The sequence below is a fragment of the Hoplias malabaricus genome, chromosome X1 (assembly GCF_029633855.1).
Source record: "Hoplias malabaricus isolate fHopMal1 chromosome X1, fHopMal1.hap1, whole genome shotgun sequence".
Classification (NCBI taxonomy): Eukaryota; Metazoa; Chordata; class Actinopteri; order Characiformes; family Erythrinidae; genus Hoplias; species Hoplias malabaricus.
The window spans coordinates 5,985,901-6,009,420 of record NC_089818.1 but is presented as its reverse complement, the minus strand read 5'-3'; the positions used below and the strand labels follow the sequence as shown (position 1 = coordinate 6,009,420).

Here is a 23,520-nt window from a genome sequence, read left to right as displayed (position 1 = left end):
CTGTTGCAGTATTTCGGGAACCGTACACGGTCCGAGTGGCGGACCAAAGAGTCATGAGAGGCAATACAGCGGTCTTCAAGTGCATTATTCCGGCCTCGGTGGAGGAGTATGTCGCTGTCGTATCATGGGAGAAAGACACTGTCTCACTCGTCTCAGGTAAGAAGCTGTGGTTCTAGATATTTAAGGTTCTCGGGCAGATTCTCTTTTTTGTCATTTGCTTTGTTGGGTTTGACACGAGGGAGGAGAGTTTGGAGGCTGTTAGGGAGGAGTTCTAAGAGACTCTGCTTGGAGAAGAGAGGTAGAGAGGGAGGTGATGTTATCTCTGATTAAAACTAAATGGAGAAGGGAGGGTTCAAAGGGCATGGAGTGTGACAGGATTTTTGGGTGAGGACCTCCACTGGAGTTATTCAAGTTGTGATTTGAGGGTTTTGTGATTTGAGGATATTGTCTGCAAAGCAGTAATAATATCAGAGATGAGTGTTAGAGACGGTGGTGTGGAAGTAAAAAAGATTTAAGACTTACTGATAAGACACATCTAAATTTCAGCTGAATGATCTTACCACGTCTTTACAGGAGTGTCTAAATGAAGGCTGAGCGCAGGAGTCCAGAACTTTCAGGAGTTCAGTCTCTGTGAGGGTAGTTCTCACACTAAACACTCTTTGATGATCTCTTAAGATTTGGCCTTTCTCTGTGTGAATTTATTTAGAATTAAAAATAAAAACAGGTTTATAACCTGAAGTTCTCCTCTCCATCTCTGCCGCTCCAGACGATCAGCAGCTCCTCCACTGGACACTGGTGATTTTCAAGAAAATCACAGAGAAGATGAAATGCATAATTACAGAGCGGGGCTTGTCTTAATTAATGATCTGTGATTGAAAATATAATTACAATATGAATTACCTCTCAGAATAAGGACTCGTGAGTGGTCATTTGAAGCATGGCCTGCTTTAAATGTGAATGAACGCGGCCTAATGATGTCACTAACTTACCATTAACCTATCATGAATTTTAAAATCGGACGGCGACGGGTGCTTTCGAATTCATGACCATGCGCCTGTATCAGCCCATCAATCCCCCCCACCTCCAACTCCCTCGCTCTCGTGAGCTTTTGATAAACAGTTGACCACGCTAATGAAGAGATGAAAGCGGCTGTGGGTGAAAGGGATGCGTGTGTTCTGAGTCCGCTCTAATGCATCGCACCAGCGCCATTTGTGATTCTGTGGCTTTTTTGAGGCGAAAGCTGGAGCTGAATATAGAAAACAACGAGGGGTGGAGTAGCCCCTCCACCTCTGCCTCCTCCCTCCTCTGCTGCCTTTATTCCCAGGCCTTTGTGCTCTTTGTAGGCGAACTCACCCATTTGATCTGGTTTTATTGTTCTGGCCGGAGTGCTGGAATACAGACGCTGATGTGATCTTTTCTGAGGATTCTGTCTAAAATTCTGTCTAAAACACTGTATCAGGATTGGTTCAGGTTTAAACGATGACCTTCACTTTGTCATTCAAAGATCTGAATGAGGAACAGCCAATCAGAATGCAGGATATTTATAACCACAAGCAGAATCTATCCCGCAGAGCAGTGGCCCATGGCACAGATTGAGACCCTCAGATGCTAGGGTTTCCCACCTCCTCCAGTCGGAATGTGGTGGTCTCAGTGGGAGTGGGAGTGAGGGATGGACTCTGATCTGGATCATTAGAGGATTTTTGGGCCGCATGTAAATGCAGACAATGGCAGTTTAGTTTGAACCATTTACTGAGTTCTTGACTGTATCTGGTCGCCTTGAACCTGTCACATCAAGAATTCTGTATTTTGGGAGGTGTTCACTACGCAGTGTGGAGTCCAAGTGGTTTCTGGCATCTGGGGAAAGATGTGGTTGTTCTTCTGTTCTGATCCCCTCAACCCATCCATCCATCCATTATCTGTAACCGCTTATCCAATTTAGGGTCGCGGGGGTCCAGAGCCTACCTGGAATCATCGGGCGCAAGGCGGGAATACACCCTGGAGGGGACGCCAGTCCTTCACAGGGCAACACAGACACACACACATTCACTCACACACTCACACACTCACACCTACGGACACTTTCGAGTCGCCAATCCACCTGCAACGTGTGTTTTTTGGACTGTGGGAGGAAACCGGAGCACCCGGAGGAAACCCACGCGGACACGGGGAGAACACACCAACTCCTCACAGACAGTCACCCGGAGCTGGAATCGAACCCACAACCTCCAGGCCCCTGGAGCTGTGTGACTGCGACACCGTGCCGCCCTCCCCTCAACCCTTCTAATTTATTTGCAAGTGTCAGAAAGGACAATAAAATCCCCTACTGCACCTTTAAACCCATTTGCGGCAGCCGTGAGGAACCAGCCGATGACAGAACCGTCTGCGCAGGCAAGCAGCTACAAGAAGGGAGCTAATCTTTAATAAGCGCTGATGGGGTTTAGGTGTGTTGCCATTTGGCTCTGCTCATCAGAGAGGGACCATTCCTGAGCTTATGGATCACACCACACTGGAGCGCTGGACGTGGGCCAGGCCTGAGATGGCAGCGCTCCAAACGGTAGATTAGTAATAAGCGTGGCCAGAGCTAATTAAGCTGGAACAACCAATTAATTTTGGTTTATAAACTCCTGTAGGTTTGGCCTGGTGTTTACCCGCGGTGCTCTGTACTGGGCTCGGGGGCAGCTGCTTGGGGCCCAGATGAGGAACGCGTATGTTCTGATTCAGAAGTGTTTTGGAGGAAGAGCAAATCAGGACTCGGCAGGATCCAATATTGTTCTAATATTGGAGTTTAGGAAACAGCAGAGAGCCGTGTTCTCATTCTCCACAGACACCACAGGGTGGGGTTATGCAGGCTGAGTTATTAGTGTCCTGGACCTGACCTGTATATGTACAGTCCGGTCTGGTCCAAATTAAGTAAAATATTTGTCCCATTCTGCTTTGCTTGGCTTTTCTACTCCAGCTCTGTGTGTGAGATCATGCCCAGTGACTGATAGGACTCCCATCTTTGTCCTGATAAACACTGACCAACAACCCTTCTGACACATTCCCTCTCCCCTGTCCTCTCAGCCCCCAGCTGTAACTTCTGTGTGGAGATGTTCCGGAGGGGTCTGGTTCTGTGGTGTCGGGTCAGGATCCATGGACACTCCGAAAACAGTGTCAGGAGGGGGTGTGGCACACAGAGAGAGTGATGTGCCTCTTTTACATATGAAGTCCGGAGAATTTCTAGAGAAACTTAGGAGTATTGGGTCCAGAGATGTCCCAGAGTGGTCGTTCCCACATGCAGAGCACAGCGGGGTTATCTGACTCAGATGTGCACTCACAATGGGAAATCAAACACTTTCTTTAAGCACGGGGCAGTGCCTGTGCAACGCGTGCAGGAGAAACTCAGAAAGGTTCTGGGACAAAATGTGGTTGCGTTCACACATACAGCTCTTCCGGGTAAACTCGGAAGGATCCGATACCATTGTTGAATTAATAAACCATATACCTCACCTTGTGGGAGAGACATAAGACATACGTATTGACTTAAATATTACTAACAAAAATATTAACAAAATGAACACAATATACACAGATTAACAAAAATATAGTAAAATGCTATTTATTTGTCACTGGAATGAACAGTTGTACAGGACCTTGGCACAACAGAGTCAAACGTCTTAAAATAGATTAGAATAAATATAATGTATCAATCAAAAACAGAAATAAGTAGCTTCGCTTTGTCAAACACACAAACAATCAAAAATCTATTTTATTTTTAAATATTTAGTGTAGACAGAAATCCAAAATAAAATCTAGCAACTGAACCTGAGAATAAACAAAGACCTTAGTCAAATACAATCAGTAATCAAACATTGCAAGCATGCAAATAATAAATAATAATAATAACAGTAATAATAAGAGTAATTATAATAAATGTAATTTATATAGCGCTTTTCAAAAACCCAAAGTACTTACAATATTAATGCACAGTACAAAGAACATCAAAAGACATAACAATACAAAGAGTACAAAACAACACACACATAAAAAAAAATAAATAAATCAAATGTGAATAGCGTCCAGTGTACAGCGTCGAGCCACAGGCTTTAAACGTGTCTCCTGATTGACTATCATTGTGAATAGTAGCAGTTTGACCACACCGGTATATATAAACGTTCCATCGGGTCGACGCAGCTGCAGAGTCTATACAGGATGTGCTCCCCCAGCAGTCACCAGGAGCAGTGGCAGAAAACCATCCCACAACCAGCACCTGCACGCGCTCCTCCGCCGAATCAGCAGCAGCTAGCTCCGATATTAGCAAACTGTCATCCGCAAAGCAGTGGCAAAATGAGACAAACTCCTTCAGTCAACATCAGCCACAGCCAACAACAGTGAGAGCAGAACATGAACCGCAGACAATGACAGCAGGTTTCTCCAATCTACAGACACAACCGAGAAAACCGGCAACACAGGCAGGAAGTTGCTGAAGAATAGTGATGGACATGGGGTCCTCTGGTCAGCAGGCCAGCCATTAGCGTCAGAGATAGCAAATAGCTAACCTCTGGCCAGCAACAGAGACACCAGGACTCCACACAGACAGCCAGCCATTAGTTAAACACAACGACTGAACAACAAACAAAACACGAGTGAGATACAGGCAGAAGTGGCAGTCACTAGACAGATGGCAGCGTGCTCTGATCAGGCACTGATATCAGACAAAACTTTTAGTGCAATTCAAATATCAGTCTAATGGATCGGCCTATTTATTGGATACCAGATCCATCTCATATTGTTAATATCAGGACTGATATCTGATCCTAATGTCGGCTTGGTGCATCCCTAGTCTGTGTGTGTGTGTGTGTTGGTCTGCAGTTAGAATGGTTTGTGTATTATTTTTTGCCAAAAATCTATGTGTAGATTTACAGCAGAGGGTTAAAAACATCATGTTTATTTGAAGTTCATGTAAAGGTTTTATTCATTTTAGATTTTTAAAATAATTTTGGTCATTTTGCCCAGAGGGTTTCCACAGTGTGGAGAGTGTAGTGGACATGTTCTGAGTGGACACTGCTGACCGCTCTGTTCCCCACAGTGTCAGTGTATTTCAGTAAAATGTGCTGAAATGGGAGACAGAGAGAAGAGAAAATACTGAATCGATACCCCCCCACACCACCACCCCTTTCTGCTGTACTTGTGTTGCCATGGCAACATGGTCAGGTTTTCCTGGGCCTCCCAGGGCAGGTGTAATAGTCTGTTTCTCTGAGCCGTATTCAGCGCCTTGCTCTGAAACGCCACTGCCATACAGACCCTTCTCAAGAATGGTGGTCCGTGTCCCTCTGAGTGTTTGTTTAAGGACCAACAAACACCTGAACATCCTCTTGTGGCTGATGTAGGTGTTGGCTGAGACACACAGCACTGAGGGCCTGTCCTTTACCTCATTTTTGGTTGAAAGGCCCAAACTTAGGCAGCCATAACCGTGTTTTATTTCCTAAAGCTCATTCTCAGAGGTGGGCTGCACGTTTCCTGCTGCTCTCAGTCCAGTAGACCCTGTTCTGTCAAGTACTGCTCAGGTCTGGTCACTGGGGCTGTGTCCAGTCTTCTTAAAACACCAGCGTCTTCTTTATTCAGTTTTCAAATGTGTTCTTTTTGTGTTTTATTTTTCCAGTAAGTTTGACATCCTTTCAGACCCATATTTAGTTGTGTCTCAGTCTGTCAGTGGAAGGGTGGGCACAGTCTCCTATGGGTTTGTACGGTCTGATGGAAGGTTGGAGCTTGTTATCGGTTTCATCTTGATGCATAGAGTCATATTAGTTTTCTGTCATATTTTCACACAGATGTTAGTCGTGTCTAGTTCCCTGTCAGAAGAGAGGGAGAGAGAGAGAGAGAGAGAGAGAGAGAGAGGGAGAAAGAGAGGCAGCACTAGGAATGAAGCCTCTGTTTTCCTTCCGGAGTAATTAAGGGAAGCGAGAGGCTGTGTGTCCTGAGAGCAGCGCTCACTGAGCAAAGAGCTTTTGAAGCATCTCTGTGAAGGACCAGGGTCTCAGGCTGACGTCAGTGTCCTCGGCACTGGGACGGCACAGGGTGTTACTGCGTATGCCCCCCCCCCCTTCACCCACACCCGAATAATGAACGCCTGCTGAATTATGAATACCTGCAGTTATAGCGGAAGATGCTTGGTGGAAGACGAACCACGGACTCAACCACTTATAGGCTCCTCCATCTCCATCCAAAATTTCACACCTTTCAATTGGGGAAGGACCCCCTCTGCTGACCCGAAGAATCTTTAAATGGGTGTAGAGCTGTGTGAGTTGATCTTTTATTGTTATCAAGATGAACTTTGTGTGATTAAAAACCATAACTCTTTCCAGAGCATTTTGTGGAAATGATCATGACCTGAGGAGAATGGAACAGGTCCACCACTCCTCCTGTCTGCTCAAAGATGGTGAGGGTTCTAGGGGTGGGGTGGGGGGGCTTTTTCTGAAGTCCACTCTGATCTGCATTGCTCCAGAGAACCAGTGGTCTGACCCCTCTTTGAACTCCTTACTGTCAGAGGACTCCAAACCCGCTCAGATGAAGACAATGACTGTGGTGTTGTCTGCGATCTGCTGAATTTGACAAAGGAGTCCTTGGAAGAGCAGTCATTGTGTAGTGAGTAGAGCAATAGGGGACTCCACTGCTGACTGTTAAACTCCCGGTGAGAGTTTTCCAAGGCTTCACTTTCTGCTCTTTGCCTGTGAGGGGCCACTGATGGGTGTCTGAGAAGAGGAGTCGACGATAGCTAAAAAGAAAAGTCAAAGTTAACGTAATGTAGTACTCTGCTGAGACAGAGTCCATGGAGTAGATCTGGAATGTGCTGAAATCCAAGAGCAAGATTCTAGTGAACGACAGGTCGAGGTGGAGTTTAAGTCCCATGTTCATCATCCACAGACACTCTGTCCCGATGTGTAAACTGCATTGGGTCCTGCCAGGGGTTTGTTGTGTCCTTTATATGAACCGGTCTCTCAGAGGGTCTCATGACGGCATATGTCAGGGCGATGGGTCTGTAGTTGTTTGGTCTAGTGATGGTGGTCTTCTTGGGAGTGAGGGAGTATCATCAGCTGTATCACAGCTCCAGTGATTGATTGAAGATTGTTGAAGACAGTTGCACGTTGGTCAGAAAGAAGGGTAAAACAAAGAACTACCCTGCAGCGGGTGTGTAGATGATGAACATGAGACTTCACCTTGAACTCAGAGTCTAGCATTTTGTCCACAACCATTTCACATCAAACCCATCCAAAGGGTTTGTCAGAATCACAGCTACTACACTGTGTGAAATGTAAGGAATGGGTTGAAATTTAAACGTCATTTAAACATGTTTTTTGTCGTATTACAACATGAAAACCAGATTGACCTGAGATCTGCACATGACGTTTTTGAAACAACACCCCCCCTCCCCAACACACACACCCCAATACCTACAGACAGACGCACACACACATACACTGAAACACTGTATTAACACAAGCAGAAGTGAGTGTGGAAGGCTGAATGCCTGGCGGACAGACAGAGCGGCGCAGAACTAGCGCTTCTTCTGAAGTGGGAGAGAAATCTATTTGCTTGTGGAAGCGGCTTGAATAATCCTTTAGTTACACTTGCCAGCTGTGAGCACAGATATGGTGCCGTGGATTTTTTTTTTCTTTTTTTGCATGAATATCACGGGAAGGACAAAGCAGTGAAAGCGATAAGCGTGCGGCGCAGGGTCCTTTGCATAATCCAAGTTAATCCATAATCTGCACTCTTTAGAAAATATCAGTGAAATATAAGTGGGGGAAAACATTAATAAGTGCACACCGTTACGACAGTGATACAAAGCCTTTCCGTTTCCGGCTGGACCTGCGCTCCGGAACCTGCCCTGTGCTGAAGGTAAACAGGAACAGCTGGAACAGCTGTGTTTTCACCTCTGTCTGTAATTCCGCTCTGGAGATCTCAGACGGCACTGGGTTGAAGTGTGTCTCTGGCCTGAAGTCTCAATCGATACGGCCTTGGACGTGTCACCGCTGACGTCTTCAGGGGAGGGATGTGTCAGAGGACGTGATTGGACAGAGGACATGAATGGACAGAAGCCGTAAATATGTGGAAGGAGGATGGGAGAAGAGGAGGGGCTAGTGAAGCATAGGCTTCAATCTCCCTCTCTCTCTCTCTCTCTCTGTCTCTCTCTTCCTCAGCCTCCATCTTTGTGTTGTGTCTGAGATGGCAGAGGCTTCTTCTTGAGCCGACATTTTTCTGAGTCGATGAATGAAAGACTGATGATAGACCGTTTATTAGTTTTATCAGATTTTTATTTCTCCCTGAGGTCACACAGATCAGCCATAACATTAAAGCCACCTTCTTCTTTCAACACTATGTCCATTTAATCATTTCCACTGACCACACTGGTCACTAAAGGAGGATCAGCACAACACACACACACTCACATGCACTGACGCAACACAAACTCACACAACACACACTCACAAACACATACCCACACTCACACAACACACACACTCACACTAACGCTAACACACCATCACCACGTCAGTGTCCCTGCAGCACTTGAATGATCCACCATCCAGATCATACCTGCTCTGTGTGGGTCCTGTGGGGGTCCTGACCATTGGAGGACAGGGGTAAAGGGGGTTAACAAAGTATGCAGAGCAACAGACAGACTACAGGCTAATTGTAGTAAAAGTAGAGAGTGACCGGATTTGACAGTGGGCTTTAACCACAGTTTTACTTATATTAGATGAAGATATGGATATGCTGCAGGAAACGGCCTCTGAGTCTGTGAAAGACTGAATCTGTAGGCATTTTACACCTTTAAACACTGATTATGCCATTGAATAATGAATGTATAATAAGAAGAATAAGAATAATGACAGAATTTAGAATTGGAATCTGTGAAGATCTTTGTCCTGCTTTTTATTTTTTAAAGGCTCCATTTATCAGTCCGTACACACAGCATTAAGGTTTAATTTCAGACGTGATGGAAGAATAATGTACAAAAGAAAGAGGAAAAATGGGGTTAAAATTTTATGTGTGTGACGCGCAGAAGAAAAGAACAGGGGAGGCGTACAGTACAAGAAAGGATGTGTTGTAAGCGTCTCTCTCTCTCTCTCTCTCTCGCTCTCACACCATAGAGCTGCACTGCATAATCGATGGCAGGAGAGAGAGAGAGAGAGAGAGAGAGAGAGAGAGAGAGAGAGAGAGAGAGAGAGAGAGAGAGAGAGAGAGAGGTGTGAGTGCTGTAACCTCGGTCTGGGTGAGGACACTCCTATTTTTAAAAGGGGGAGGGGGGGCTCTGTTGCTAGGCTCTGGTGCAGAAAAAGGCCACTGTCCACACGGCTATTGTTCCTGAGAAAGCGGACCCCGTGTTGGGTGGGTTTTGGGGTGTTTTTTGGATGGAGGGAATAAAAGTGATGAACAGGATTAACATTGTCCCATTGTGTGTGTTTCTACACATGTAGCGCACAGTGATTATATTAACACAGCCAATAACAGTCAGCCCTGAAAACACACACACACACACACACACACACACACACACAGAGCATATATAAATACTTTAGTTTTTTTTTATTATAATAATTATGTACTCATACAATTATTGTTTGTATTATTATTATTATTATTAATAATAATAATATTGAATTAAATATATTAAATGTTAAATAATATTATCATTATTATTGATGTTAATCATAATGATAATTATAATAATAGTTGTATAATAAATATTATTAAAATGTGTCAAAACGTTGGCAGTAAAAAATGAAATGTGTCAAAAACTATTTATTAATTGTCCTTATTGTTTTGTAGCATAATTATAAAATTTGGACAGGAGTACATAGGTTTTAAGAATTTAAATTTCCATAAATCTAGCTCTGTCGTGTTCCTCCCTCTCTCCAGAGTCTCTTTGAGCTCAGAAAATGCTGAATACTTGTTGTGTATCAGAAATAATAAACACATTAAATGTTTACTGCAAAAATCTATATATCATTCATCAATCAGAAATACTGAGTGATCCAGATGTTCTAATGGTGTCCAACATACAAGACTTACACTGGTGTATAACGTGTGTGTAGAAATTATTTGAAATATGTGCCCAGTTTTTCAGAATATATGTGTGTGTATAGATCATATTTCTGAACTGGTATATTATTACTCATTTATTTGCAATGCATTTTCATTTAATTTGGAAGAAATAAAATGCCTTTCCACCACCAACAATAACAACACTAACAATAAGAATGACTATGAAAAATAAAAACACATTTAAAAAGGAAATAAATATAAATCTCCTTTGAAAGCAAAGAACCTTTGAAAGCAGCTAAAGTCATTTTGTAAACCTCAAGTTCCAGGATTTTAATCTGAAAAGTAAACATATTATGAGGTAATCAGTGACATGGTAATTGGTGACGTGGTGAAGTGTGCCCTGGCAATGTGCACTTTTGTAATGTCTGATGTGGTAATGTGTGACATGGTAATCTGTGACAAGGTAGTGTGACATAGTAGCGTGATAAAGTGGTAATGTGGTAAATTGTGACATGGTAACAAGTGACAAGGGAACATGTGACATACTAATGTGTGACATACTAATATGTGACGTGGTAAAGTAGTAAAATGTGACGTGGTAATCTGAGATGTGGTAACGTGATGTAGTACGTAGTAATCTGAGATGTGATAACGTTACATAGTAATGTGTAATGTGATAACCTGTGGTGTGGTAACGTGATGTAGTAACGTGACTGTTGTGTAGGAGTTGTTGTGTAACTGTCGTGTAAGGCTGTTCTCACTTATTTTCACTTTCAGCAGTTACATGACCAGCAGTATTGGCATTGGCAGTAGGTGTATTAGCAGAAACAAGATTAGCAGTGGAAAAATTAGCAGTAGTTGTGTTAGCAGTTGCATTGTTAGCGGTGTTAGCTGTAGCAGTGGTAGCGGTAGCATGATAAGCAGTTGTGTTGTTAGCTCTATTAGGAGTAGCTGTGTTAGAGTAACATGTGAGCAGTAGCTATTTTAGCGGTGTTAGATTTAGCAGGGTTAACAGTATTGGTGTTAGCAGTAGCAGTGTTAGCATGGTTACCATGGTTAGTAGCTGTGTTAACAGTAGAAAGGTTAGCAGTAGTGATGTTAGCTGTGTTATCAGGGTTAAATTTGTGGGGCATTGTTGCTGCTCTATTCCCTGTGCCCTCCCGATCTTCCTCAACTCCTTCTGTGAAAATGCTGTAATATTACCCCCACTGTGTTGATAGTGCTGTTTTGAGGTTTATTTGTATTTTTCCAATATGTATATATTTGGTGTTTGTATGCGTGGTGCTGGTGTGTATGTAGAGCTGGTGTTTGTGTGTGTGTGTGTGTGTGTGTGTGTAGTGTGTATGTTTGTGTAGATCTGGTGTTTGTGTGTGAGTGTATGCGTGTCAGGTCTGATTAGTGTTAACCCTTTAGGTGGTGTGTGGTTTGTGCGTCACGGTTTCTCTCAGCTCATCTCAGTTTCTCTCAGCTTGTCTCAGTTTCAGGAAGAACAGAACAGATTGGAGCAGGACGATGTTCCTCCTTCAAGGTCTCTGCCCTCTCCCGGGTGGTGGTGGTGGTGGGGGGGGGTCTGTTTCCCTGGAAACCATGTCAGGAGTCGACTGGAGGTGGGGTGGGGGGGCGCAGATGGATTGGTCTTTATCGGGTTACGGCATTGGCCGTTAAAAACTGAGCCAGTCTGTCACTCTCCTGACAAACCCAACACCCTCAGCCTCCTTAAAAGGATCCTGCAGCCACACACACACACACCCTTAACCATGCTCTTTTACAGGGATTTAAGGTGGTATTTCTCTAATGGTATTTCTCTAATTTCTCCTGTTTATCTCCTGGGTTTTGGAAAAATCTGAGGCCACAGGGCAGAGCTGTGTTCTCTGAGCCTGTGTTCACTGCCTCTGCAAAAAAAATGTCTACAGTCTCAGTTTAGCACAGGGTTTTCTGGGATCGTAGGGATAACTTCCAAGAATCACTTCCAGGAATGGCTTTGAAGTCTCTGGGAGAACCGTAATGGTGTCTGTGATTTTTCTGCTGTTCTGCACTGGTCCTTGTCCGGCGCCAGAGCTCCGAGGTCATTACAGCCAGCAGCAGCCGCTGGCACACACTAATCTGACTAGCATATGGAGGCAGAAGGAATTAGCACCCCAGAAAAAAAGGAAATGAATTCCAGCCTCTCAGATGCTTAACCGGGGACAACAGTGGCCCAGGAACTGGAAGCTATCCTAGAGACAGATTCTGATTTCCTTAAGGTAAGATGGGATATCAGGGAACGGCGTGCCACGTATTACCGGTCAATGTCTGCGGAGTGAATTCGGTCAGCCCTGGATGTGAGGGCTGCTAAGTCAATGAAGGAGTGTTTAAACCGGTCGTTGACATCAAACAATAAAACAAATATTAAAATAAAATGTAAAAAAACCCTGACATTCCTTCTAACCTGCCGAGTCTGTTAACAACAGACCCATCCTTCAAGCATGTGGTTAGACTCCACTGTGGTCAGCAGCCTGTGGGAATAGAGGCTTTACTCCTGGATCCATCTTAAGAAAGCAGAGCATGGTCTTTAAAAGACGCTCATGGGGAGGACGCTGATGTATCGGCGTGTCCCACCGGCTTCATCGTTTGGCCTCTTTTGACAATAATATATTTTTCCAGCTGGATTTGCATCAGTAAACAGGGCTTTTTAACGGCTAATCGGGATCTAATGAGCGCTCGAATTATGGAGAGCGCCTGGGTTCAAGCCTATTAGTTGCTTGGCTGCCCATAACATTTCATCCCTCCCTTAGTACTTCAGCATTATGGACATGATTGTGAATGAGTCTCTCTCTCTCTCTCTCTCTCTCTCTCTCTCTCTCTCTCTCTCTCTGTCTCTCTCTCTCTCTCCCTTGCTTTATATTTGCCGGGCTAAAAATAGACCCCCATTATCCACAACTCTCGCTAGAGTGTGTCAGCAATCAGTATAGCAGGCATGCTGTGCAGAAATTACAATACTTGCTTTTCTCTCTCTCTCTCTCTCTCTCTCTCTCTCTCTCTCTCTCTCTCTCTCTCTCTCTCTCTTTCTCTCTCTCTCTCTCTCTCTCCCTCTGTCACTCACACACAAACATGCACACACCTCCCCTCACAAAGCTCTGCCCTCTGGTGAAACAATAGTGGCTAATTTTTGGGACAGGTAGAGAGGAGAGAGGCTTTTATCTGAGAATCATGTCTGATCTGGTGGTCTGTGCTCTGCTGGGGGTGGGTGGGCGGTGGAGTCGTTGCCTGTGCTCTGCGTATCCTTACAGTTTGGCATCTGACTCTTATTAAAGGGTTAAAATCTCAGCCTGTGTCCCTATGCTCCATCTGCTCAGTTTCAGTCACTGCGTTCATGTCACTCACTCCAGCATCTCAATTTCCAACCTTTCTCTCCCATTAGATTAAATCAGACTGCACATTTAAGACTGATATGCAAATGGGCTCTGTTCTGATTTGCAGCACTGCATTGGGACTCCTTCAAGGGCTGCAGGGTCCTGGGTGGGAGCCACTCCTCGGGTCACTGTCAGTAAGGAGTGTGATGTGTTCTCCCTGTGTCTGTGTGGGTTCATCATCATCATCTTCATCATCTTTTCCACTTTATCCATCAGGGTCGCAGTGGCAACAGGGCGAGCAAAGAAGCCCAGACATCTCTGTCCCCCACAACTTCCACCAGCTCCTCCTGGGGGATCCCCAGGCATTCCCAGGCCAGCCAGGAGATATAATCCCTCCAGCGTGTCCTGGGTCTACCCCAGGGCCTCCTTCCAGTTGGTGCCTGGTATACCTCCAGTGGGAGGCGTCCAGGAGGCATCCCTATCAGATGCCTGAACCACCTTAACTGACTCCTCTCAACACGAAGGAGCAGTGACTCTACTCCGAGCTCCTCCTTAATCACTGAGCTCCTCACCCAATCACAGAAAGTACGCCCAGCAACCCGTCAGAGAAAGCTCATTTCGGCCGCATGTATCCGCAATCTCATTCTTTCGGTCATTACCCAGAGCTCATGACCATAGGTGAGAGTGGGGACATAGACTGACCGGTAAATTCAGAGCTTTGCTTTATGGCTCGACTCTCTCTTCACCACGACGGTCCGGTACAGTGCACCTAACCTACGGTCAACCTCACGATCCCTCTTCCCATCACTCGTGAACAAGACCCTGAAATACTTGAACTCGTTCACTTGGGGTAGGTTCTTACCCCTTTCCTGAAGAGACCATGGCATCTGTTTCCGGGAGATAACCATGGCCTCAGACTTGGAGGTGCTGATCCACATACTAACAGCTTCACACTCGGTTGCAAACTGCTCAAATGAACGCTGGAGGCCTCCATGCGAAGAAGCCAGAAGAACAATATCATCCACAAAGAGCAGAGATGCCACCTGCCGAGCCCCACGACGGAAGCCTTCCTGTCCCGGGCTATGCCTCGCCACCCTGTTCATGAACATCAGGAACAGGAGTGGAGACAAGCCTAAGCCCTGACGGAGTCCAATGCCCACATTGAAACAAGCTTGATTTACTGCTGAGGATGCAAACGCAACTCAAACTCTGAGAGTACAAGGACAGTACGGCTCGCTGGAGTGACCCCGGCACCCCATACTCCCGGGGCACCTCCCACAGAATCTCATGCTACAAAGCATGTGTAGAGTGGAGTAGCAAATTCCCATACCCCTCTAGTTCTCTGTGTGGGTTTCCTCTCACAATCCAAGCATACATCATGGTAGGAGGAATGACTGAGTGAAACTGCCCACAGGTGTGTGGGTGTGGGTGTAGGTGTGTGTGTGAGTGACTGAGTGAGTGTGTGAAACTGGTGAATATGCAGAAATTCCAGCAGTGAGTCACACCTCCATCAAGAACACAGGAGAGGAACCAGGTTTCAGGAGACACACTTGTTTATAAACATGTTGGTGGCAGAGGGGGACACGCAGGACGAGGTGACCAAAGAAACTTATCTGTCTGGTGTCTCTGTTTGATCCGGAGATCCACGCTGCTGCACTGGGGCTGTTTCACAGTCAATAAACCACTGGACTTGTGTCGCAGACAGATCCCTAACCCTGGTTCCTTCACCCTCACTGCCACCAAACACAATCAACACTCTGAACACACACACACTAGGACAGAGAACATGCACAGTAGCCATGCAGCATCAGCAAGATATTTTTCACCAGAAAGTACAATACTAGCCTTCGCCTGGGATTTGTCATCTGGCCCTTGGATTCTGCAGTGAATGTGAAGTGATTATCAGCTCTGGTCATAAGGGCTTCATCAGCCTGCATGTTTTTATCAGAGCCCCCACCGAGAAGGGCCAGTGAAGGTCCCGTGGGAAGACGGTAATTAACGTGTTATTTCCATCTTCCGATTGTAATTCCATAAAAGAACGGGGTCTGTTTCCCTCAGGCCACTGTTGACATTGCATTCCAAGCTGCTCGGCACCCCGTTACTCTCCTGTATATACACTCCTCGACTAAAAAGAAAACCCTGTTACTAATTCATCTACATAAAGGAGTACAGTAGTGCCTCAGGGCAGGAACAAATGAGAGCAGTTAGCAATGAAAATCCCCCCACCCTTCGTCTGCGTCCCCATCCTCTACGGCTCTGTTAACTTGTCACTTGTCATTGCCAAAAATACAAGGAACCATATGCCATGCTGTTTTGTGGGAACAACCCCCCACCCCCATCTTTTAGCGAATGGCAGTACTCCGCTACAAAGGCCCCATCCCTCCAGCAAAGTGATGGGCGGCACGGATGAAAGCGTCACCTGCTTCTCTCTGCTTGTTTGAATCCACGATTTGTCGTCTGCGATCAGAGAGAATCCTGGAGCTCGCTTTCATTTCGTGCATAATGCAGGAGCACTACGCTAACACTGTGACGGCGGGAAACACCGGCAGCCCTTCGCTAGCAGCTGTAGCACCTCGACTAGCATCAGAGACTGTCTGCAACGAGACGAGGAGAACCTCTTTCATCTGACGCAGAGTTAGAAGTCGATTCACAAATAAATCACAAAATAAATCTGAGTCAAACACAACTGCATTTCCTGGAGCTAACACCTCACACAGAGACTTCATCAACAGCAGAACCTGAACACACAGGACCTCAGAAACACACACTCAAAGCAACATCTGCAACATCTGTAATGTCTATCAAGCCCAAGTCCTGTAACAATATTGTATTATAAATAATATAAATTAACTGTAACATTCCATTTAGAGGGACTTTGGTCACTTTATGGTAATGATTGATAAATGTCCCTTTATTCATCTAAAAATAACATATTTAATACTAGACTTAACTTACCGTTATACATTACACACAAATTATTATATTTTCATTATCATTATGTTAGTGACACAAAATGGTCTTGAATAACAATAATATTGTTTATCATAATTATTTATCGACCACAGAAAATAACTGTAGTGACAAGGTTATGGTGGCATTTTGCAGAATTCAGCACTTCCAGCCATGGTTCAGAGAGAGCAATCTCACAGGGAGAGAAACTCTCTCTCTCTCTCTCTCTCTCTCTCTCTCTCTCTCTCTCTCTCCCCTTCTCTCTCCTGCTCCTCCCCCTCTGCCTCAGCAGTAATGTGTGTTAATGGTGCTGTGGAACATGGCGATGGGCTCTGGCTGACGCTGCTCTGGCGTCTGGAGGAGTGCGTACATATGTACGGGAAGCCTCATAAACCACGGAAATGAGCGCCGTCTGTGGCAGCTGCTACTTAATCTGATTAGCTCTCATTCAGTCTGGAGAGAGCTGTCTAATGCCTGCAGTTTGGGCCGGGCCCAGCTGTGCTCACATTACAGAACCTGCACCATATGGACCCGGCTCTCTCTCCGTATGCTCGCTAATCGCTGAGCGCTGAGCACAGGGAATCTCGTCTCCTCTGGCAGCCTCCTGTCTTCTGTGCGTGGATGCAGCTTATTGCTGCTGGACCTGTGTGTTCTCACTGTCAGGAAAAAAAATACAGGAGGAAGGTTCAGCCCCCCCCCAAAAAAAAAAATTTAGGATTTAAAACTGTAAGATCAGACTCACCCCCTCCCACCTTCATAAATAATTATAGCCTTCTCATATGACTCTCAGACAACGGGAGTGGAAAGGGTTAACAAGAAAGTTAAAGTGCTGTGTTTTAAAGTGAGGTTAAGGAAGGTTAAGGTTGTTTCTCAGTGAGTGAAATTGTGAGAGCAAAACTGACCCTTCACACCTCCACAGTTCTCTCTGTCCCTGATCACAGAGGTCTGCATCTAATCTGATGGGGGCCTCATCGTCAAATTGCTCCACTGAATGAACAGGGTCTAACCTGAACTTATAACTGAGACAGTGTCCTGAACCAGTAGGTTTGACAACTCTAGACAGAGTCAGGCGCCAGCTCCATGTGATCTGATTGGGTGCGATGGTTCAGAACAGGGGTGTAAATTTCCTTTCAGTGTTGGGGGAAAATAAACAGTAAAATTTCTCAAGAGCAATTCCTGAGGGGGGTGCCAAAGTAAGGATAATTTAATGCTACAGGCAGTGTATTCAACCATTAATACCAGAAATGGCCTGTAGATGGCCATTAAATGTGGGCATAGTGGTATGATCTCATCTAACCCTCATGAAAGCAATCTCTGTATGAATTCATTCTGTAATAAAGTGTCTAAATATATTCAGAAACAAGCCCAAAAAACATTAGTAAGCAATTTCACAGAAAATATAAATATATAATACAGAATATAAGTTAAAATACATGGACCTGGAGACTTACAATGATTATTGGGCTGGACAAGTAGCCCAGCGGGTAAAGTTTTTCACTACAGAATTAAAGGGATCCAAGGTCATAGGATTCCGATCTCAAGGGCTTTACAGACTGGTTTTAATCCATGAGATTTTTCAATGCTGTGTTTCTGGAGAAGCACTGAGTCTTGACTCAAGCAGAGGAGACATGCCATAGGGTCCCTTCACTGCTCCAGGTTTTTGTCCTGACTTTTCTGGAGTGTGTTTCAGATGCAGTGTTTTCGAGGTCAGTCACTGCTCCAGGTTTTAGTGTCAGAGAAAGAAGCGGACTGAGGAGCTCAGGAGAATTGTCAGGGAGAGTCTCACCCCTCTGCTGCTCATTAGAATATATTATACACACTGGAGAGCTTGAAAAGGAAAAGGAAATGCTGAGTCTGAAAAGAGTACTAAATTAGCAGCAGATGGAGAAAATGTTTATTTCGGTTTACCTTTTTATTTCAACTCCAAAGGCATCCTGTTTCTTCAGTTTCTCAGGAATGAAACTTACCGACAAGGGTTAGCTCCTGTTTCAGATCTGATCTTAAAACACTCTCTTTCATTTACACATCTCTCTCATTCTCCATCTCTCTCATTCTCTCTACGTTTCTCTATCTGTCTCTGCTTCTCTGTTTTTGATCTCCCCTTCTTTCATTCTCTCTCTCTCTCTCTCTCTCAGGTCTCCTGAGTTTTCATGGAGGTACTGATACTTTGGACAATCAGGACAATCTGAGACACTCCATGCAGTCCATGGCCTGTACAGTGCTGTGCCTTGTGACCAGACGGCAGTGAAGTGGCTTCTTTGTGACATACCTCACTACTGACTTTCTAGAAGCTCACGGCTGCTGCAGCCTGATACAGGCCAGATCTGTACGCTGTTTTTCTAGACTGTATTGTCCAGGGACTACTGCTGCTCAGCTGCAGAAGGGGCATGGTAATTCTGCCCAAAACAGGTGACCTCTGCTGTTTGAAGAATTGGTGTCTGGTTTTACTTCTCAGAACTGACTGTAAGACACTGACTAAAGCTTTAGCCAATCATGTGAAGAGATGCATCTGTTATTGATGATGATCAGACTTTTTGTGTCCTAAACCAGTCTATTTTTGATAAACTCTTTCTAATCAGAGATCTACTCCCTCATGTCGAGTTAGGAGGGATGGACAAGGGCTCTCATGTGGGCATGGCATTTCTCTGATATATCAAACTTATACTTTTGTGTTTAGTTTATTAAATATAAATGGACGGTTTTCAAGGCCTTTTCCTGTGACTCAAGGTTATATGGTAGGGCTGCGGGCTCTCAGGGCTGGGAAATGGCTGTGTGGAATCTCAGTCTAGCAACCTTGAGCCAGAGAGGTAAAACTGACTTCGTATGCAAATGGCATTAGAGTTTTTTGTGAAATCTGATGAGGACATTGCCTGGGTGACTGAGTATCTTGGTAAATTCCGAATGGCCACTTCACGCCAAATACATGGAGTTAAAGTTCGGCTATGCTGTTGGGCCAGTGGATGGATTGGGCCCCACCTCTGCTTCCCCAGCAATGCTTCTGAAGCTCAGAAGGATTAAAAATACTTTGAATTCCCAGTTGTCATTCCTGGGAAGAGTGCTTTTGGTTAACAATCTTGCAGTATCAATGCTGTACCACCACCTGACTGTTCTGGACCCCACCAGCAGCACTGGTACAGCATATACAGAAAGCCTTTATAGACTTTTTCTGGAATGGGTACCATTGGCTCCCGTCCACTGTGCTGCACTTGCCTCTGGATGAAGGAGACCAAGGGCTGGTCCATGTTGCACATCTCTGAGGTCCCATGTATCCAGTTTGGACTGGAGATGCTCAGGACATTTGGGGTTCTTAGTTACGATAAACTGCTGTTTTAATTGTCACAGGGTGCTGTGCAGCGCGTGATTGTGCCGGGGTTTTACAGGTCTCTGCTCCAGACTTGGAGTTTGTTTAAAGTCATCAGGGAAGATGAGGCTCATTGTGAGAACTTCCTGCTGGGACAGGGCAAACTAGCGATGTGGAAGACTTTAAGGCTGCGTTCAAAGGGGAAAGACACCGATGTGGTGAAACTGTTCCAGACTCTGGTAGATACTCTCCATTCTCCATTCTCCATCTCCCTTTCTCTGCCTTTCCCTATCAGCCTCTATCTCTCTCTTTTGTCCCCCTCCCCTCTCTCTCGCTCTCTCTCTGTCCAAGGCTTTGATGGTAATTAATCTTGAAAAGGACATTTTTAGTAAAGGCTTTCAGTGATATTTACTTCAGTGTGTTAGACAGGCAGCATGCCCCCCATCCCCTGTGTCAGTGGCTGCTGTACATCCCTTAATAATCCTATAGCTAACATGCTGAAGATGTAGCATGTATAGTTAGCCTACCCCACACTTCTTATTCTACAGAAACTGATTGAAGTCCAGTTAGAACCTATTTTTGGATCAGAAATATCTGGAGCCATGTGCCTGTGACACTCCGCAGCAGCTCTGACAGATCCTGGGATTGCTGACGCAGCATGAAGGTCATCCACACAACAGGGGGCAGTATCTCTGTTTCAGACTCCCTGTGGAGACACACTCTATGTCCTTCTGCTTCCACGCAGGCGCCATGAACCCCCACCCTCAATCCCACCTGAGGTCAGAAAAACACTTTCACCAAAGCACAAACACCAGACACCTGCGCCAGTGACCACGTCACAGATAGAACTGCGACTCCTGTGCGGACCCAGAGACAGAGTGAGATTCCAACACAGAGTGAGATCACAGCTCTGAGTTTCTGTACTTTACACTTTTCATAAGACAGACACCCCCTGTACCCTCAGCTAAAACCGAAGGCTGTGATTAATTCTGGCACTTTTGGAAACGCCCTGCCCCCTTTGAAGCAGTTAAGATTTTTATTGGTTCTGTGACTGGTTGAGGTAGGTCCCGCCCCCTCACATGACACAGATCAGAGAACCGGGCTCGTACCACAGAGGACCTGGTTTGGTCTCCTGGACGTCCCTCCACATTCATGGCTGAGGGGCCCCTGAGCAAAATCCAGAGAAAGCTGGTTTTGTCACATTCGGGGAAGTGAACAAACAGCGCCGTCTCCTCCCTCAACATCCATGGCTGATGGGGCCCTCAAGCAAGACACCTGAACCCCAACTGCTCCCTGTGTGTGTGTGTTCAATCCCCTTTGTGATAGTACTAGTGTGTGTGTGTGTGTGTGTGTGTGTGTGTAATGACAATAAATTGTGCATAATGTTGTTGGATGCAGTGTCCAGGGTTAGTTTTCCACAAAACTGCTGCAGATGGGGAGCCCTCAGTGTGGGGTGGGTAAAGGGTGGTATTCCCCTGTGCATGCTGTGTTAGTGTCACACAGGTTGACATTAGTAGAGTAAAGAGAACACCTGGAGATCGATATGATGATTTATCGTGTCGTAAACACAGAAACGCAGGTTTTCGACAGCGTGCTAGACACCTGACTGTGGGACGTGAATGCATCTGACGCTGCATGAACGCAGAAGTAGGGGTGCAGTGTTAAGTAAATATGAAGTTTGTGTTGAGAAGAGGGGAGACGAGCAGAGGAGACGGTGTTTGCTGTGACAGAAGTGAGATCTGGGCTCTGATGTCTTTGTTATGTTTTCTCATCTTTATCCCACCACATGAAGAACACGCCTGTTCCAGTCTCACACCTGCAGCATCACCCCATCACTCTCATCTACCACAGTCTCTCTCTCTCTCACACACACACACACACACACACTCACTCGCTCTCTCTCCTTTTCTCTCCCTCTCTCCCTCTATCTGTCTCTCTCTCTCTGGTTGTCACAGTAACCATTTCACCTTCTCTTTCCAGTCACACATAATGAGGTGAGTGTATCGAGGACAGGGGGGGGGGGGGAGTGTGAGGCGGAACAGTACACATTGAGAGGAATGTTTATATTAAAGTCTGAAGTCTGTGCATTTCATTCTGCCCCCCAGCAAGATATAAATGTCTTTTTTCAGCGTACATACCTCACAACAGGCAACAAGAATAAAGTTATGTAAAAGAAAGAGAGAGGAGAGAGAGCCTGAGTGACAGAATGAGGTGAGAGAGAGAGAGCGGTTTAGAGAGAGAGCACTGACTGTTATATATATATATATATATATATATAAACGTGTTTTTGTAAATGTTGCCAAAACTTCCATTTTATAGTTATTACCTTTATTCGCTACTGTTGTTTTTGTTTTGTTTCTTGTTGTAATGCTTTGGCAATATTGTTCTTATTACAGCCGTGCCAATAAAGCTATTTGAATCTGAATCTGAGAGGTTAAGAGAGAGTGAGACAGAGAGAGAGAGAGAGAGAGAGAGAGAGAGAGAGAGAGAGAGAGAGAGAGAGGAGTGATTTTCATTGTAGAAACCCATCCGAGAGCTGAGTACTCCACCTACACTTCCTCCCAAACACCCCCAACATCAGCCCCCATCTGTCTGCCCCCACTCCTCGCCGGCTATTTTCTAACAGCCGTCTGCCTCCACACAAAGCAGCGCTGCTTCTCTCGCACCCTCTCTGTGCAGCTGTCTTTCTCACAGATTCACTAAACACAGACCATCTTTAACAGACAATCACTGTACAGTCTAGTAGTTACAACAACAACCACAACCCACATTAAATCTGAGAGAAATGCAGTGTCCCGACTATGTGGTGTATTTACCTTAACATTTCGGCATCATAATCATTGTGAGTTGTAACAGTGAGTATAGAGCCTCTGTCGTTGCTACTCCAGGCTCAGCACTGCAAAAAAGGCACTATGTAACTTTTGGAGGAGGGTTGGATGATGCTGATTTCAGAACAGTGCTGTAGGAGAGAATTACATTCTGAGGATGTTCCCTGTGTGGAGTTTGTAACAGCGAGGGGATCTTTAGAGCTTTGGTCTGAGGACCGCTCTCTCCGCGCTGAGCACTCAGGAGCTAATTTTCAGCCGCTGTGGCAGAAAGCCTCTCGATGCAGCAGCGTGTAATCAGTCTTCCTCATCAGCCCCTTCACGTCTCATCCTGAGCCCACAATGGCTCATTTGATGTAATCGTTGAATCAAGACAATATTTACAGTCTTCTGTCTCGCAGCCAAGCGCAGGAGCGGCACGTAGATTTCCTCAGCATTTTCCCAGCCGCCGATTCTAGCGTCAGCTTAATTAATCACATCTGACGTTAATTACGTAAAGTGTAGGAAGTCACAATCTCAAGTAGATCAAATTAGGCGCTACGCAGAGCCTAAAGTGTCTCGTTTTCTGCTCAGAGACAGTCCCAGACCTGTGGGAGAACGTTCACGTGACCCGGTCTCGGCCTGCTGCTGCTGAACGTGGTCTTAACTGTGGAAATCACCCACTCTCTTCTGTCTCACAACAAGACGCCTGTATGTCACGAGGCACAGAGACCTATTTCAGCTCAGATCGTTTCCCTAGAGCTGGGACATCCTCTGTTTAACTCTGCGTAGCCTGGCATCACCAAACAGGGTGACTTTACTCCATATGAGCTTGAGTTGCTTCAACACCAGGCGCAGAATGACCACCCCATTCTGACTGGATTACATTGTAATGTCCTCAGATCACCCACTACACCAGGGTGGGTCATAGTGTTACTCCATCCTCACATCTCCAATCTGACACAGGGAAACATTCTCTGAGCCCTGGAGGCCACAGCTGAGTTTGGTATGATGGTGATGGGAGTGGGCAGGGTTACTCCGCTCTGACTGATGACAGTGGCCGGGGTTACTTTACTCTGAGGGTTGAGTGGGTGGGATTACTTTA

General features: G+C 45.5%; 1 protein-coding gene across 1 annotated transcript in view; it reads left to right on the top strand.

Annotated features, from left to right (window-relative positions):
* LOC136675700 (cell adhesion molecule DSCAM-like) overlaps positions 1 to 23,520 on the top strand; it is an 85,976-nt gene that overhangs the window by 21,734 nt on the left and 40,722 nt on the right. Inside the window, exon 3 of the mRNA XM_066652407.1 lies at positions 10 to 156. Coding sequence (XP_066508504.1) covers positions 10 to 156 — 147 coding nt within the window. The remainder of the gene's footprint in view (positions 1 to 9; positions 157 to 23,520) is intronic.